Consider the following 19333-nt stretch of genomic DNA (forward strand, 5'->3'; position numbering starts at 1 on the left):
AGGGGGGAGGGGGAGAAGAGAGGGGGGAGGGGGAGAAGATTGGGGGGAGGGGGAGGGAAATGGGAGGCTGGGAGGAGGTGGAAACTTTTTTTTCTTATTCTCAATAAAAAAAAAGAAGGAAAAAAAAATAAAAATAAAAAAAAAAAAGCACTGAAAAGAAGGTCCTAGAATATAAGTGTCATGAAAGTTCTTAAGAAGTCATGCTGCTGAAGATGTAGCCAAGTGGCAGGGCATTTGTCAATACGCAAAAATCTTGAGTTCTGTTCCCAGCCCCACAACAAGGAAGGTGTGCAGCTCAGGCACCTTGGAGGCAAAGGCTTCCTAGCCCCATTGAATCACTCACTTGTCTTGTTGCTGTAATAAATTGCCTGAAAAAAAGATAACTGGAAGGAGGAAGGGTTTGCTTTTGGCCCACACTTTGAGGGTCCAACCTGTCATGGAGGGAAAGTCATGGCAGCGGAAGCAAGAGACTGCCAGTCACATTGTGTCCACAGTTGGAAAGTAGAGAGAGATGAACGCTTATGCTCAGCTAGCTTTTTCCTTTGTATTTGGTCCAGGATTCTAGTCAAAGGAACAGTGCCCCCACTTTTAGGGTGGGCCTTCCTATCTCAATAAATTCAGTCAAGTTCTCCTTCACAGATACGTCTGTAGGCTTGTCTCCTGGTAGATTCTAGACCCTGCCAAGTTGGTGATCAACATTAACCATCACACCCAGATTTCCACAAGTCAGTCAGACAGACAATGAGAATGGAGGTTCAGGGATGCAACACCGAGTGTCCTGAACACTCAGGGATCCATTTTCACACCTATAGTTGGGTGATATCAGCATTACCTCTCACAGCTGCAGGAGGTACATGAGTATATATAATCATATTGTATCCAGCTGTCCATTTGAGGTGTGATTTGTGGTGCTGAGTGTCCCACAGAAACACTTATTTGATCCTTTGGCAGTATTGGAGCACCCTAGAAACCTCAAGCCCAGGCCCTCACTAGTAGCCAACAGTCAACTCTGCCTTGGGTTTGACCTTGATTCTCTTATATCCACAGCAAATATCTTGACAGTCATCATCCTCTCTCAACTAGTGGCCAGGAGACAGAAGTCCTCCTACAACTATCTGCTGGCACTTGCTGCTGCAGACATCTTGGTCCTCTTTTTCATCGTCTTCGTGGATTTCCTGTTAGAAGACTTCATTCTGAGCATGCAGATGCCCCAGATCCCTGACAAGATTATAGAAGTGCTGGAGTTCTCCTCCATCCACACCTCCATTTGGATTACAGTCCCCTTAACTGTTGACAGATATATCGCTGTCTGTCACCCACTCAAATACCACACCGTTTCCTACCCAGCCAGGACCCGAAAAGTCATTGTGAGTGTTTACATCACCTGCTTCCTGACCAGCATCCCCTACTACTGGTGGCCTAACATCTGGACTGAAGACTACACCAGCACCTCCATGCATCATGTCCTTGTCTGGATCCACTGCTTCACTGTGTACCTGGTGCCCTGCTCCATCTTCTTCATCTTGAACTCAATCATTGTGTACAAGCTCAGGAGGAAGAGCAACTTCCGCCTCCGTGGCTATTCCACAGGGAAGACCACTGCCATCTTGTTCACCATCACCTCCATCTTTGCCACCCTCTGGGCCCCCCGCATCATCATGATTCTCTACCACCTCTATGGATCGCCCATCCAGAACCCTTGGCTGGTTCACATCATGCTGGATGTCGCCAACATGCTGGCCCTTCTGAACACAGCCATCAACTTCTTCCTCTACTGCTTTATCAGCAAACGGTTCCGCACCATGGCAGCGGCTACACTCAAGGCCTTGTTCAAGTGCCAGAAGCAGCCTGTGCAGTTCTACACCAACCATAACTTTTCCATAACAAGTAGTCCCTGGATCTCTCCAGCAAACTCACACTGCATCAAGATGCTGGTGTACCAGTACGACAAACACGGAAAACCTATAAAAGTGTCTCCATGACCCTATAGGGCTGGCACTTGTGCCTTTTGTGTAATCTGTTTCCAGATGAGAGGTTGTCCCATGCTCTGGCTTGAACAGCTCTCCTTAAGAGTGCTAACCTGATTTCCTCTCTCCACAGACTGCGCAGCTCTCAGACTGGCAGGATGAGAAGAGGAAAGAGAAGGAAGGAGAGAATACATCTTGTTTTTCTTCGTGCACTTATTTTCACAAATTCACAAAGGTAGTCACGGTGCCTGCTGGCTTAAAGATGCCATTGGCAGTTATAAATGTTATAAATGCCATAATACCGTGACCAATAAAGACCACAGTAGAGTAGTTATTGCTGGTACCATCTACAGCTACTAGGAACCAACCGCTCCAATTGTGGTCCACCAAGCCACCACAGTGTGTAGCTGAGCCATACTCTTCTCCCAAGAGTTGAGGTTACCCATTGATTCCCTGTACTATTTCCAGCAGCCAACAGGATTGACTGATTTGGGATTTTTTTTTTCCAAGATACCCTTTGTCCTAGAAAGGGTTGTGTTCTCCCAGTGACCCTAGCAACTCTGGCTGCAGAATGACAGCGTGGGGAGAGGGAAGTGTCAAGTATCATCCAAACTGTCCCTGGAATGTCTATGGGGAGGTTCCAAACAAACATGACTATGTCCCTTAGACCTGGCGTCTAAGGTATAGTTTTCTATTTGCCATAATGTGTAGATCTTTTTTATGTCTCCTCTAAAACAAAGACCCTGCCTGGTGTGTAGGGGGAAGGAGGAATTCTTGAGCCCAGAAAAACAAAAAAATCAAGCCCACTCTTGCCTCTGTTTCAACTCATCCCTGTGTGAGCTGTATGTGATATTTGCATCCAACATCACTTCTTGCTAGAGCACTGCACACACTTCCCGGAGACGCCTTCTGTGTGTCAAGTTCTTAGCCCTGCATCCTTGCTTGCTCAAGCCCTCGGCAAATGCTTTCCATGAAGTGACTCCTTAACCGGAGATACTAGTCCAGGGGTCAGAAACTGTAACTCTTCTGTTGAGAAGGGCTGCCTAGATCCCACCACAGCCCAAGCTGGCATGGCCGTAGAAGACCCTAAATACAGACACAACTTTCATGGAGGGGTGACTGTGCCAACTATTGGTCTGTCCTTTGTTGTAAGTGACTCAGTCAGGTGGTGCCTGTTATCAAACTCAGATGCTTTTCATAGGTGATAAAAAAAAATTTATTATCCTCCCTTTGCCTAGATTTGTAAGAACAAATCTAGGATGCAGTGGATAGGGCTTGCCCTGAGAATTACCCTGTCTATGTGCAGACATAGAGTGCACACATATAGACCTGAGTATATTAAACTGGGCCTGTGGCGCCCTTTAAAGGGAATATTCATGCTAGAGTCCCTATTGTTTGGCATTTTATTTGTGTCCCTTTTCCAGATTCCCAGTATTTAAACCCATTCCTGGTTTGGAAGAAATCTTCCAAAATGATTTTGAAACTGCATGACATTTTGGTGACCAAATTAAACATAGTTACCTGGACCACTTGGTTCCATAGGCTTGATTTTTATTGCATTTTCTCCGAGTTGGAAGGCATGTCTCTGTCATCTTAAGGGGTTCCTCAGCAATGGAATGGGATGAAAAGGTCCCTGGGCCAACACAAGTGCTAAACTTTGGCCAAGGCCCTTCAGTACTAACTCAGTGTGGTTTGGGATTGTATTGTTCCTGATGGTGTTAGTTTTTATCCCTTTAAAACGGCTTATGCAAGAGTCTCACCAGACCCTATGGTTAGATTCAAAAGTCAATGCAAAAGAGAATGACCTCATGGGGCCGTGGTTCCTGTGCATAGTCCCTTGGGAAAGAGGACCTTTGAACACCCAAGAAGCTACATTTTTCTCCAGTGTTGGGACAGGTTACTGATACTGTGGTTGACGACAATAGTCAGCTGGTGTTTAGGGAATGTGTTGCATCATCGGGGTGTGTCTGAGAACATCGGGACCTGGATGCAGCAAGCCACGACCCCTGAAGAGTTTGCAGAAGTTATCCACGTGAGGGAGCAGCAGAGTCCTAGCTTCCATCTCGCTTGCCCCCCAGAGCATATGTTCAGTCAGTGAAATGTGAGCAAAATCCCCCACATCTCTTGAATTGCATTTCTTCCTCCCCGAGCATGTACAACTGAATGTATGTTCATTAGCTGTGTGTATGAACCAATTCCACGGCACCCCCATAAGTAAACACTGACCAAAGGCTACCTATGCTGAATATGTATTATATATATGTGTGTGTTTATTTATTTTTAAAGTGCATATCTCTGAAAATGTTAGTTTGAGCTATACATACGTAATTCAAAGTGCAATATATTTAAAAGTCAAGCGATTCCTTTTTGAGGACGTACACAAGGTGGAGAGTGAGCCTCTGACTCTCAACACTGTCTGCTCTGTGGTTTTAATTGTACTGAAAACAATTAATTGCTTAAAAGCTGTGTTTCACCTGGGAATGCTTTCCCCAGACACTCATTTACTACTTTTCTTAACAGTAGAGGTTCTACCAGGTAGGATGGCAGCCTCTCTCTTTTCTGACTACATTTTCTATTTCTCTTTTAAGCTAATCCATGAAGGCACTCCAGAGAGTTGCTGCTGCATCTTCTGTTTAAAATGCACATGGGTTAGGTTGATATAAATAAATATAAATATATACAATCAACCTAACCCAAAAGATATATATGTATATATATACATATATATATATATCACCTAAAGTTTAAGTTTATTTATGGTCACAGAGGGGAAATTCATTTTATTATTGATAATAATAATAATGGACAATGGTGAAGTTCTTTTTAACTTAAAAAATTATAAGCCTTTTCATTCTGGCCAGGTTTGGAAACGAAGCCTTGACTATTGAAGCCTGTCACATAAACAGCTGATGCTAAGGGCAAGCCCCTTAGCCTGGGTTTTTGTGGTGCTTCTTTCAAAGACTGTTCACTATCACCTCCATTGCTGTATGATTTGTGTCCTTGAACATGGTGACAGTGCCATACATGTACATGCCAAGTCTTTTCCTTAGCAACTGGAGGCTTGGGGAAGGAAAGAAGAGGTACAGCAGACAACCCATAAAAGGATAAGCCATGTGAAGGCATGAACACCCATGTTCCAAAAACCTTGCAATAGAAAAGGGTTATTTTTGCACAGTTGGTGCCTATTTGTCCGATATGGGGAGCCTTTGAAAGTGCATTAAGGACTCTAATGTTGACTACTACTGCTCAAAAATGGAACGGGAGGCTACTGTCGTAAAATAGTAAATGCTCTTATTTTCTTAACTAGATAATATATTGTGTTTGGACTAGTTTGTATTCTAATAAATTCTAATATGGTGCGCACTTGGTGTTTGCTATTTGCATATATGTTTGATCAACTGCAGAATGCTGGTATTTATTCATGTTATTTTTAATTGATAAATCATAATGATATACATTTATGGGGTGCAATGTGATGTTTTGATATATGTATTAAATGTGCAATGATTAAATCAAGCAAATTAGTACTCTGCCTCACTTACATATTTCTGTTGATACATTTGAAACTTTTGTGTCCATTTTGAAGTTTGTAATGCATTATTTTGGTTAGAGAACTCCTTCTATGAAACATTCTTCTATCTAAACTAATCTTTGTTCCCTTTGACCAACAACTCCCCACTGCTTGGCTCCCACTTTCCCAACCTCTAGTAACCATCATTCCATTCTCTATTTCTATGGGCTCAATTTGTTTGTTTGGGGGTTTGTTGATGTTATTGTTTCTACACATAATTAATTTTACACGATGTTTGTCTATATGGAGCTGAGTTATCTCGTTTAGTATAATGTTCTCCAAATATCAAAATACTGATGAAAGCTTTGAAATATTTTTAAATTAGCATTTTGCTTACATGGTTTATTAAATGTTAGTACAAAAATAGAATCCTGGGATAGAAAGATGACTCAGTCATTAAAGGTTAGCCTCACAAATAAACAAAAACAAAACAAAACAAAAACAAAAATCCCACAAACCCAAAAAAATGACAAAAAAAAGAAGCAAAAAAGAAAAAAACACCAGAATCCCACCTGCTTCTTTGTTGGTCATGTAGATTTCAAAAGGTTAGACCACAAAGTTCAGTTTGCTGTAATCCTAAATTACTCATTACTGGATATAAATCTGGGTTCTATTATGATTGCCTCCTCTGTGAGTCTTTGTGGCAGTAAGGGCTGTAATCAATAGTATTAGCACATGGCACATGTTTTTGTAGTACGACTGAGCATCCTTTGGGTATATACTCAAAAGTGGTATTGCTGGGTTGAGGTAGATTGTTTCCTAATTTTCTGAGAAATCGCCATACTGATATCCAAAGGGGCTGTACAGCTTGCACTCCCACCAGCAATGCAGGAGTGTTCCCTTTACCCCACAATTTCTCCAGCAGAAGTTGTCATCAGTGTTTTTTTTTTTTTAAATCTTGGCCATTCTTACAGGTGTAAGATGGAATCTCAAAGATGTTTTGATTTGCATTTCTCTGATGGCTAAGGATGTTGAACATTTCCTTAAAGTGTCTTTCAGTCATTTGAGATTCGTCTGTTGAGAGTTTTCTGTTTAGGTCTGTACCCCATTTTTTATTGAATTATTTTTCTTTTGATGTCAAGCTTCTTGAGTTCTTTGTATATTTTGGAGATTAGCCCTCTGTCTGATGTGTGGTTGGTGAAGATCTTTTCCCATTCTGTAGACTGCTGTTTTCTCTTGTTGACCTTGTCCTTTGCTTTACAGAAGCATGTGCTCAACTATGTTCGTAGCAGCATTATTCATAATAGCCAAAATCTAGAAACAACCTATATGCCCCTTAACTGAAGAATGGATAAAGAAAATGTGGTACATTTACACAATGGACTACTACACGCGGTAAAAAATAATGACATCTTGAAATTTGCAGGCAAGTAGATGGAACTAGAAAAAAAACAAATTGAGTGAAGTAACCCAGACCCCAAAAGACAAATAGAATGTGTACTCACTCATAAGTGGCTTTTAGACATAAAGCAAAGAAAAACCATCCTACAATTCACAACCCCAGAGAACCTAGACAACAAAAGGACCCTAAGGAAAACATACATGGATCTAAATAGGAAGCAGAAAAAGACAAGATTTCCTGAGTAAACTGGGAGTGTGGGGGCCACAGGAGAGAGTAGAAGAGGAGAGGGGAGAAAGGGAAAGGAACAGAGAAAAATGCATAGCTCAATAGAAACAATGAAATACAAAAAAGAATTAGCACATGGCAAAGTGCTCAAACTTCCATGTCAGGCAGTCGTGGATTCTTGTCCCAGCGGTACTACAGTCCAGATGTGTGCCCTTCAGAAGCTCCTTCAAAACTATAACCTGAAGGATTGTCCTTATCTGGAAAGAGCTACAAATTTTAATATTTTCCATTTGTCTGCAAGGCGTGGAGATGGTCTTGTGGTGAGACACCTACAGTTTGGAGTGGAGCACTGTGGGCTATGTGACCTTGGGCAGTGTTCTCAATCTCCCTGAGTCTAGATTTCCTCTTCACAATGGGGGCTGATCACCTTTTCAGTAAGTACCTCACAGGGTGCTTATCAGTACCAGAATTTTTACAGCTTCCTTAGTAAAACACTTTACAGGTAAGGATGCTAAACCCAAAGAGGTGAATGGATACATTCAGGATGAAGCCCAGGTCACTCAGTATGTTACCCTTTTGATTGTATCTCACTGGACCATCTGAGTCATCCTCCAAAAGGTCACATTATTTTCATGCCCCTTTTGTAGTGTGGAGAGTATTGTCTGGTTCTAAAGCTCATCAAGCCCAGGTCACCCAAGCACAAGATATATTATAACTGCATCATAATTAAAATACACAGCTTGACATTTCTCTGTAAAGTAGAACTTTTCTTTAAGTTGATTGTATCAGCTCTCAAACTCTCAATGCATTTTCCCACACAATCCACCGTCAGTTCTGACAGCCGCCCACCAACTATTGTCACAATCCATCTTTGCATCAACTTAGAGGCTGAAGGTGACATAAAAGCTGAGGAGAGGTGCAGAACAGCAGGAACAAAATTGTCAAAGGGGTCACAGAGTCTGTTAGCCATGCCGCAGTATCCTCATTAATTTTCTCACCACCTCAGAGAGGCAGGATGAGAGTGAGCCGATGGAGGCTGAACCGTTAGATAATGAGCCTTTTATTAATACATTCTGCTAAATGATGGCTCAGCCTCTTTGGAGGGTGTGCAATTAATCCAAATACTTGCCAGACACAACAGGAGGAATGAGAGGCTTGCGTCTATGGGGTATGAATAGACACTGAAAACCCTGGGTTTGTTGAGAGAATGTGTTACCGTGATGCCCCAAAAGAAAGGAAAAGAGTTTCCTGATTTAAAGAGAGCAAATAAGGCAACAGGGAGGGGGAGACCTTGCCCTGAACTCTCTGCACAGGGTGCTACCCTGCACATGAGCTCTGTTAGCTACAGAATAACAGTGACACAGTATTTCTTTCCAAGTGAGATGTAACCAGAGGAACTGGGCTCAAACTGCAGCAGGAAGTGTTTGTATGAAATCCAAAGAAGAAACCTGCGTGAGGATATCTATCGATGCCACAAATGAGCTTCAATGGCTGCTCTCAGAGTCTGCTTCTCTGCAGCACAGAGAGCCAAGTCACACTCAGGTTTCAACCTAGAGGCTTTACTCAGGAGACTCTTAACAACGGCCTGAGCAAGAACCAGAAAGCACTGTTGGGACACATGGAAAACCCCTCCCCCTCTGCTCTGACATTAAACAAAAGAATGAAATTGCAGCTGCTTGTGAGCTGGCGTCTTGGGAGAGGGGCTTTCCAGAAAGGGGCTCTTCCATACTGTTGTCAGACTTAGGATGCCAGAGACAAAGAGTAATGGTCCCCCAGAATCCTTCCTTTCCTTCTGATGTTTCTATAGATGCTTTCCACTGCTAACACTCAAACAGAAGTTGATGTGGGAGGTTCATTTACAGTGACCAGACCCCACATGCAGCAAGTAATGAATAGATCAAGAAGAGAGTGAGACAGGAAACAACTGCAGAATAAACAGCAAAGTCTGGAGTTTTATTTTTTACTGTCATTGAGTTTTTCAAGGGACAGTGAGGCTTTTTGAGATTATATCATCCAAAGATTAAAAAAAAAACCCAAAATTTAAGAAATCTCCCCTTACTCAAGAGCATAAAACCTTCATGTTAGTAAACACAATTCCAGTAATCTTTCTATACATTTTACAAAAAAAAACACAAACTATATCATATACCTTTCAAAGCTTGCTTTAAACTTTCATGATCATAAATTTCTCATATCAGTCCTCATAATTTCCAGTGACCAGACTATCAACTTAAATATGTCTAAGGATAGAATGCAGTCATTCATTGTTAAGCCACTGGGCCCTGGGCATTCCTTTAGTCATTTATTCATTTGACTGATACTTATTAAGATGTATCATGTGCCAAAATCTATTCTAGTCAGTAATTTGTTAGTGAACAAGACATATAAGCCCCTAATGGCCGGTATCCTCCATGGAGAGAGCTGGAACTGGAGAAAGCAAGTTAGATTAAAGCAGACAGTGATGAGTGCTGAGACAAACAGAGGTAAGCAACAGTGTGTGATACCTCATTCAAGAAAGCTCTGTTTGAGTAGGTGGCCAAAGAGCCGGAGCCCAGACAAGAGAGAAAGCAGCCAGGGCATAGGGACCAGCAAAGGGAAAGGCCTTGAAATGGAAATGACCTTGAGCACTAGTGGGAGGCCAGAAGGCTGGAACTGCTGACGCACCATGACATAGCAAAGGGATGTTATGAAATACGGCAGGGCAAGGAGGCAGGAGTCAAAGCATGCAGAGCTTTGTGCCCTGGTCAAGATCCTGAAGGGAAACCACTGAGTATCTAAAGCAAGGGACATCTCACCTCTGTCCTCATGAATCTTGAAGGGGAACAAACTCATCTCTATTTTCCAAGTGGAAAAGAAAAAAGAGATTCTCATGGAAATTAAATTAAATTTACCCAAAATAACAATGAGTAACTCATGAGTTGGTATTTAAATCCAGGCCTGCCTGCTTCCAAGAGCCCCTTCAGCAGACCACCTTGACATGTTGTCATTGACATCCGATGTTCCTGGGCCTAAATTAGCAGTTTGGTCCCATTAGCCTTTTCCTCATCCAAACTTGATATTTAGACTACAGTCATCCTCGGATTCCATTAATGAGGAGCCAAAAATCATCCAGGCATAATACCCTGTGCTTTCTCTTCACGACCCAATTTGTGTGTTTGATGGAATCTGGCAGAACCAAATTTCAGCACTGCAAGTAAGAAACAATAAGAAATGAGGAAGACAAAAGCAAGTGTAGACTTTTACATTTTCCCTGAATCACTCTCAGAAATAACATTTTTGATGTCATCATTTTACAAAGGCTTCCCCACAGCGTTTTACCAGTTGGCCTTTCTCCTTTAAGACTAGCAGATGTGTCCCTGTCCGAGGTTCTGCAAATGCCCATGACAGAGCAAGTGTCTGGGAAATTCTAGATATGAAAATAGAAAGTTGTCCTCCCTCTCCCCATAGCATCATCGTCATCATCATCATCACCTCTCTCTCTCTCTCTCTCTCTCTCTCTCTCTGTGTGTGTGTGTGTATGTGTGTGTATGTGTGTGTGTGTGTGTACCTGAGTATATCAAGATCTGAGGTCAATTGCTCCTGTCATTTTTTGAGACAGGGAATCTCACATTGGGTCTTGACTGACTTTACTAGGCTGACTGGTCAGTGAGTCTCAGTGATACTGCTGGCCCCAGCTCCCTGCATTGGGTTCACAAATGCATGCCCCTGTACCCGGCTTTTTACATGGCTCCTGGAGTTTGAACTTCTATCCAGCTGTTTAAACTGAGCTGTCTACCCAGATCCAATCATGATTTAATTTTGTAAGAAGATTTAAGATGTAATTTTATATATATATAGAATTCGTTTCCACTGAGACTTTGTACCTGTCAGCAACACCTGCATTACCTGTAACTTTTTAAGAAGTGTAGAACTAGCCAGGCGCTGGTGGCACACACCTTTAATCCCAATGCTTGGGAGGCAGAGGCAGGAAGATCTCTGTAAGTTCGAGGCCAGCCTGGTCTACAAAAGCTAGTTCCAGGACAGACTCCAAAGCTACAGAGAAACCCAGTCTTGAGAAACCAAAAAAAATAATAATGAAAGAAGGAAAGAAGGAAAGAAGGAAAGAAAGAAAGAAGGAAGGAAGGAAGGAAGGAAGGAAGGAAGGAAGGAAGGAAGGAAGGAAGGAAGGACTATAACCACAGACCCAACACCAAGTGATAAAACATCTGGATTTTAATAGCACCCCATGTGATTCCTCCATGCACTAAAGCTGCAGTGGCCTTGAGTGGCCTTGCATGGCCTTGCACTAGCACACTTTAAACCAATGGTCCCTCACTCGTGAGAAGCTTTGTAGATCCCAATTCCAGAACAAGCTACAGAGATCAGTGTTCTTTAAAACTCTTCAAATGTTTTTACTGTAAACAGAATGATTTCTGCAGGCAAAATGTTATAGCCATGGTGTAAAAGGAAAGTTTGCATTATCCAGCATATACAGAGATCATTAGAACAGATGCACAAAGGCTGCTGACAATTCCCAGCATATACCGTTGTCTAAACCAGATATCTGATATCTTTAGTTAAGAAACAAAAGTTGGGAGGTAAAGGCCTGATGGAACTGTTGAAACTTTCCCCCTCACTTAGCCATGGCTAATAAGAAGCTGTATGGGAGCTCTTTCACAATGCAATTCAGGGTCAGAAAGCGAGCTTCATGCTTCGTTGCCTACTTCTACACCTACTAGGAAGCAAGAATCACCCTTTAGGAAATCTATTACAGGGAGATTTTACATAGTTTATATTTATGAGTCCCAAGCCTCAGCTGCACTTTAGATTCACCTGGTGGGTGCTGTTAAAAACATACTTCCAGATACCAAGCCCACATGTGATCAATCCAAACTTTCTAAAAGAACCCAAGGCATCAGAGTCTTCAAGATCTTGCCCAAGTTTTCCGATACCCAGCCAAGACTGAGGCACTCTTGCCTACTTAGAGACATTTTGCCAGCCATGAGAGCTTATAGCAACTCTCCCCAACAGTCTGCCATGTGTTTCCTCACGAATTCATACTCCGTGTTTGGCTGAGATTTCACCATACGTGCACATCTCACAGATGAAACTCAAGTGCAGGTCACACAGCTGATAGCTCTCTACCACCCATTCTGGATCTAGAACAAGCTTTGAAATGGGTTTAGGATGGACTGATAGGGGCTGAGGGCAGGCTCTGTTTCTGGAAAGATGGATTAGAGGACATTGGTTGAACCTAAAGTCAGTGGAATACCATCTAACTAACCCAGATATTGGAGCCAACACCCAGACAGACTGGGCTTTCATAGAAAACAATTATTTTGATGACTGCAAGCAGACTTTCTGCCTCCCAGACTGACACCAACTGAAGACATTCAGAGATGAGACTTCAGACGACCTTTGTGAAGCCTGACTTGGAGCATGTCACAGTTAGTGTCCCGAAGGGAAGATAGAATGTAGGATGAACTCTTCCCTCTGGTGGACAAGCTAGCCTGAGAAACAGAGAGTGAAGAGGGTTGGCCCCCATACATGGCATCTCTTCTCTAAATTGCACAGATCAATCAGGAGTGGCACAGGGAGTCACATTTCATGTGTGGAGGCCCAAAAATGTGGGCCTATTTCCCCCTTGTCTGTGGGTCAGAGAGTTTGGAGGTTGCTCAAATTTGATGACAATAATCAGGGTTACACACCCTGACTCAAGATGTGGCTTCTTGGTATTTTTCACATTAAGATGGCTCAAACAGGTAGATCTGCTACAGGATATGCAAGCATACTTTTGCTCCTTCTTTTGTAGTAGGAGTTTACCTGGGGAGTGGCTGCCTCCAGGATGTGTGGCTAGGGTAGCTCCACTGCCTAAACAACAGAATGTTAATGGCTTGATTTCTCAAAGTGTTAAAGCAATTAACTGTTCAGTTCTCCTTTGTATCATGTTAAAGAAGTCTTTTGTTGCCTTCTCCCCTCTTTTGTATTGGAGTATAAAAGTAGTTGTAAGGGCGATTTCAGTATTCACTGGAACTCCCTTCTGATGCTATCCTATTTTTCTGTTTTATTATTTTATTCATGTCTTCACCCTTTTTACTTATTTTTCTGATTCCCACACCCCAACCCTGGAAAGTGGTATTTTTGCCGAGATTGGTCCTGGACTTCAGTGTTGAAATTGAATGTGGAGTGATAGGTGGCCTTTCTTCTCCACTGAGGTTGTAGAGAAAGAGCAGGATGGAGATAAAATTGACTTCTAAATAACTCTGTGAGTATGACAAGTAGCTCCTGCAATGTGCTAATATAGAACCAACTGCAGGAGAGCCTGGTCACCCCATACTCGTGCCTCCTGGCCTAGAGACTCTAACAAAATATGGGTCCAGAAATTTCACAACCCAGAGAAGCAGTCAGGTGCCTATACTGCAAAGATGCTTAAAGAAGAAAATATCCCAGTTCTCTCTCCTCAAAGCATTGTTTGTCTGTAAGGACATTTCTAAAAAAAAAAAAAATGTTCTCTTTGGGAACAGAGATTCCTTGACCTTGGTTTCCTCACCTCTCCAAGCTCTCACAAAAGTTCCTAAAAGCTCTGAATCAAATCAATTTGAAATGACTTTGACTAACACCAAATATGACTTTTAGGAGTGAACAAATTCAGGGCCCAAGCCAAACACATGGAACCCTGAAACTCATGCAAGCATAAGACACCTGTGAAAGAGCCATGAAGATTCAGGTTTGAATCCTGGCTCTTTCACTATGTAACTGAGGGATGTCAAATGAGCCTTTCTGGTCCCTTAATTCCTGCTCTGTTATCTATAAGATGGGAATAACAACACTACTGACTCCAAATGGGAATAGCTGGATTATACTTATGATGTCGGAAATTGCTAGAAACTATTAACAGACATGTTGAAAATGCATCATATTTATTTCCCTCTATAAGAATACTGAATGTGCAGAGCCTTGTCTTAGCACCTGGGTCCACTTGGAGTTAATGAGGCCACTTCCAAGATAAAGGATTTAGCTATACTGTGTCCTGGATCTCCATCTCTTCCAAAGCAGAGAAAGTATATCATTCACTGCTATCATCCGGTGACAGTCTTTGAAAAAGACAGAGCATCAAGGGTTTGGAAGGAAGAAGGCAAGCCATCCATCACTGCAGGCTGTATCCAATGTCATGATGTAGCTGCAGTTCCAAACTAACTCTTTCAAGCAGCTCTCATCCACTGCTCATCCCTAGAGTAGAAGCTTAAGCATCAGTGTGAAGTAGTCACCATTAGACGAAAGCTGCTGGCCTCTCTCACTGGGCTTGTTATCACTAAGTTCCGGCGACGACATAAATGTAAGTAGTCCTATTGGCAAGTGAGTGTTGACACCGGTCACCTGTCCATGTTACACTATGTCAAGTGCGTCTCTAAGGCTCTGAGATGGAACACAAATATCCCCCAGCAGGAGATGAGGGCTTCACATTATTACAAGTTAGTCTTATAAATATCTGATTTCCAGGAGGCTACCAGGAAATGGCTCCCAGATGCTATGTGTATGTGCCTCTTAGTGTAACTGATTATCTGGGGTACAATGCTCTTCTATGGCAAGGGACAGGCCACAGCTATGAGAGAAAAGGGCATGGTCTTCCCCAAACAGTGAGGTCATCGTAGAATCAGCAGTCACAAGGATATGTGGTCATCAGACAAGGAAAGTGGAAATGGACCTGAGAGACAGCAGGGGATCTGGGCTTCTTTGTCCTGATTTGGTTAGCCTGACTGTCAACATGAGCATTCCTGAGAAGATGTATAGGTAGAGTTTACAATTTACATTCAGGCAGGCTGGTCTCCCTGGAATCCACTAAGGAGATAAGCCTACCTAGAGAGGTCACTCTGCTTTTTATTTGGGGATGGGGGTTTTATTTGGCTTACACTTCCATTTGCTGTTCATCATATCATTAGAAATCACATTGACTTTTTTGTCAGTCATGTTTGGTTCTGTCTCTGGACTGTCTAGCCCCTGCTTCTTGACCCTCAAGGCATTGTCAGGTGTGGGCTCCCACTCATGGCAGTGGCATGGGTCTCAAGTTGGACCAGTCATTGATTAGCCACCTTTACCTCAGCACATCTTGTAGGAAGGACAAATTGTAGGTCATAGGTTTTGTGACTGGGCTGGTGTCCAAGTCCCTCCCTGAAGGCCATGCCTGGCTACAGAAGATGGAGGTGTTTTCTAAATTGAGGTTCTCTCCTTTCAGATATCTAAGTGGGTGCAGCCTCCTGAAAGCTCACTCTTGTTTGTCTGCCACGATCTCAGACCAAAGGAGTCTTGTTTTGTTCTAATATCCTATCCAGTCTCAATGGGGAGGAAATGTTCAGTGAGTGTACCTCCAGCCAAGGCCAGCAGGGCTCAGAAGTGAGACCTGAAAGGTAAAATGATTCCAGCATGGGGTTCCAACTCATGGGGCATCATTTATTCCTCACAAATAGACTCTGTGTGTAGCCACACTCAGCTGCAAAGCTTTTATCTACTTAGGAGTGAAGAGATTATCTGACTGAGGCTTTAAATATTCCCAGGATGGCTAAGCCATCTCTGCCTCCCTTGGTTCTTGCACTTCAAAATTGACCAGCCTCTCTTGGGAACCACTGGATGCTCTGTGGGTCGAAGAAGAAACACTCTTTCATCTCCCTTGTCTTAGAAGCATCGTTGGGATGGATGGTGTTAAGTATTTTTCCTTGACCGACAAATCTCTCTGCCAACACAATAATCCTAATCAGACCAAATCATACCAGATTAGAAGATGCCCAGGTTTAATGAATGCCAACACTCCCGGGTACCCTCTGGGAAAACATAGAGAGGGGATAGAGAACTGGGAATACCACAGAAAATTGGGAGACCATGTGTTCATTCTCTGGTGGGCCTTCCCTGGAGAGGGGTGACCGTTTGGTGAACTTCTTGATCCTTCCTGGGGAGGGGTCACCATTTGGCAGGCTTTCTTGGAGGTGGAATTTGGACTGAGGCAACTCCCAGAGGAGGTGACTTATGCCAGGAGCTGGGGTGAAGCCCCAGCTAAACATTCCAGGCTTTTTAGGATAAGAATATTAGGGGCCGAGGTGATGCTTTTAACTAAACATTTTTAGAATCCTGGTATATATAGTCCGCTTATGTTTCTTATATATTCTAAAGGTCATGTTCTTATAACATTTGGGTCAGTAGAATTTCAGTAAACCTAACACACACACACACACACACACAGAGAGAGAGAGAGAGAGAGAGAGAGAGAGAGAGAGAGAGAGAGAGAACATATTGCCACTACAATGGATGGATTCATCCTGATTTCCATGCATCTCTCAGTGAGAGCATCGCAATCCATGAGAGAGTACTAACGCCAAAGGCATAGAGTTTTCACGTGACTTGACCTAGAACCATGCACCTACTACTTCAGCTACTCTATGGCTGTACACTTTCTGTAATGTCAGGGGATATGTATGCTATTTGCTACATACCATTCCACAGAATGACTTAATGGACTTTGTGGCGATTTTTGTTAGTCTCAATTTCGTCTCCTTTGCTAGTTTTCAAACTTAAGCTCTGCCGGTGAAAGATTTTAAGTTCCCCTTAATTCATGAAGAATTCATCTTGGTGACAGAAATCTCTCCATTAAGGACAATAAATGGGAAACTTTTGCTTTTTCCTAACATCCCAATACAGTTGACATTGTTGATTGAGCTACTAATAATTCCCTTGGTTAAAATAGCAATGCTTCTCACACTAATGGATTTAACATTTTACCTTTATTGTAGATGTTAAACACCTTTTGCTTTTCAGAGACTGTTCAGATAATTACCCAACTTAGGAAACAATGATGAGGTAGGAAGGCAACAGTGTTTTTAATGAATGACTCAACAGTGAGCTTGCTAAGTTCATAAAGATGTATTGTATTCACAACACATAAAAACTCCAATTACTTTGAGAGTTATTGATGAACAATTTACTTCATGAATTTCTTGCGGAATTGTTGCTAGTCATTGTTGACAGCATTCAGCCTTTCTTTGTTACCAGCATGACATCTTATTTCACTTCATTCTTCCAGAAAGCTCTGGCCTTTGCACACCGTACCTCCACCCTCCCTCATATGACTGTCATTGAGTTTACAAAGTGAAATGCTATCTGATGTTGGACTAACCTTTGGCAGGTAAGGTGATATGTGTAATCCCAGCATTTGAGGGGTTCAGACAGTAGGACTGAGGGTTAGAGAGACCAATCTTGATTCTATAATGGCACTCTGTCTCACAAACTCAAGGAGGAAGAAGAGGAAAATTTGGGAGAAGACCTAAGAAGGTTAGTGTTGTTTGTTTGTTTTGGCATAAAAACTGATGCATTAGGTTTAGAGATTTTAGAGATAAGCATGTCTAGAGATTAGAAGGAGGTTTGTGACATGAACTAGGAAAATCGCTGGGCTGGAAGGAGCATTAATGAGAAAGAGGTGAGCACAGCCACAAGAGGTAACTGCAGCCTTGCCATAAGCTTCTGGAATAAGCTCTCGGAATCTCTGCTCTCGTCTAAGATGTAAGAGGATTGACTCAAGAGAGATCCATGCACATGCAAGTTTAGTATAAACTCAAAACAGATTATAGGCTCATAATAAGGTGATGTAAACAGAAATGCCCCCAAAATGGAGAGGTTATTTTTTATAATCCTGTGTGTGGTTATCTTTTCTTAATATAACACCAAAAACTAGAAGGAGGAAAAGGAGTGAAAAGACAGACAGATAGAACTATGTGAAAAATTAAACTCATGATGGAAAGCATCAATCTATTTGTGCAGAAGACCATGTATATATATATTAAGTGATAAGAGTTAACATCCTCAGTATACAAAAGTGATTATGAATCAGAAAGATAAAACTCCTTAAATATCTAAAAGATATTTGTAAAATATCATTCATAAAATAAAAGGTACCTATGCGAAGAGTACAATTCCCAAAGGCAATGAAAAAAATTATCCCAAAGATATCCTTACTCCCATGTTCACTACGGCCTTGTTGACAAATGCCAAGACACGAAACCAAGTAAGTGGACATCAATGGATGAAGCAAATGTGAACTGTGCCTGTGTGTGTGTGTGTGTGTGTGTGTGTGTGTGTGTGTGTGTGTATTAAATGAAATACTGGTAAGCATAAAAATGGAATTCTACCATTTGTGACAAGAATGAACCTGAAGGGCATTGGGTTGAATGAAATAAGCCATCCATAGGAAGGAGAATGCTGTGCAGGAAGGAGGATGCTGTGCAGGAAGGAGGATGCTGTGCAGGAAGGAGGATGCTGTGCAGGAATGAGGATGCTGTGCAGGAAGGAGGATGCTGTGCAGGAAGAAGGATGCTGTGCAGGAATGAGGATGCTGTGCAGTCTTGCAGAGAAATAGAATATGAAAAGTCAGTCTCACACAAGAGAGGATGATGGTTAACAGGGACTGGAGAAGGGAGGAGACAGACAAAAGGTGACAAGTGGGTACAAAACTACAGCTAGATAACTGTAACTGGCAGCACACTGTGCAGCAGGGTGCTGTAGTCAATAATAATATACTGCGTGTTTCCAAATAGCTGGAAAAGAGGGTTATCAATATTTCATTATAAAGCGATGACAGATGTTTGAGATACTGGTACAGAAAAATGATGATAATCAATGTATAAAAAATTTAGCACTATTCCAGAAGATACACAATAAAAGAGCATTGGTATCCTGTCTTTCCAGGCATCCACATACCAGGGTGTCCACAGGCACTGTGCCCATTCAAATACTTGTAGCCCTTTTTGAGAAGAGGCTAACAATAACTATTACAATTTCAAATGCACAGCCCTCTATCTGACTCAGTACTTCCTCTTATAAGAATTAATAATTTTCTGTCAAATTGTTGGTAAACCATGCGAAGATATTAGAACAAAAGCTTTGAAGCCTTATTTAGTAATAGTGATGCTTGAATGTCAGCCTTGGGGCCCATCAGTAGAAAATGCCTTAAAGAAGACAGCGTGTCCCTTCATCGATGAAAGCATTACTCAGCTGTTTAGAAATGATCAGATAAACTTGTGTGTGTTCGTGGCAGAAATCTGTCTGATATTTTTAGGTGGATCAAATAGAAAGGATTATGTTATCCTACCTTGTTTTAAAGGAAAGTGCAAGGGTGTGTTCTTGTGTCTGTGTTGCACATTAGTGGGGGTGTCTTAAAAAGTGACCCCAAATGCTAACACAAGAATGAAATATGGTCTTAGTTTTCAC

General features: G+C 42.1%; 1 protein-coding gene across 1 annotated transcript in view; it reads left to right on the forward strand.

Moving 5' to 3' along the window:
- The window catches only part of Gpr139 (G protein-coupled receptor 139), a 42126-nt gene extending 36662 nt beyond the window's left edge, over positions 1 to 5464 (forward strand). Inside the window, exon 2 of the mRNA XM_050143382.1 lies at positions 1048 to 5464. Coding sequence (XP_049999339.1) covers positions 1048 to 1982 — 935 coding nt within the window. The 3' untranslated portion in view covers positions 1983 to 5464. The remainder of the gene's footprint in view (positions 1 to 1047) is intronic.
- Positions 5465 to 19333: the final 13869 nt, after the last annotated feature.

Source organism: Alexandromys fortis, unplaced genomic scaffold (assembly GCF_014885135.2).
Source record: "Alexandromys fortis isolate MF-2015 unplaced genomic scaffold, M_Fortis_MF-2015_v1.1 scaffold_45, whole genome shotgun sequence".
In the NCBI taxonomy this organism is placed as follows: domain Eukaryota; kingdom Metazoa; phylum Chordata; class Mammalia; order Rodentia; family Cricetidae; genus Alexandromys; species Alexandromys fortis.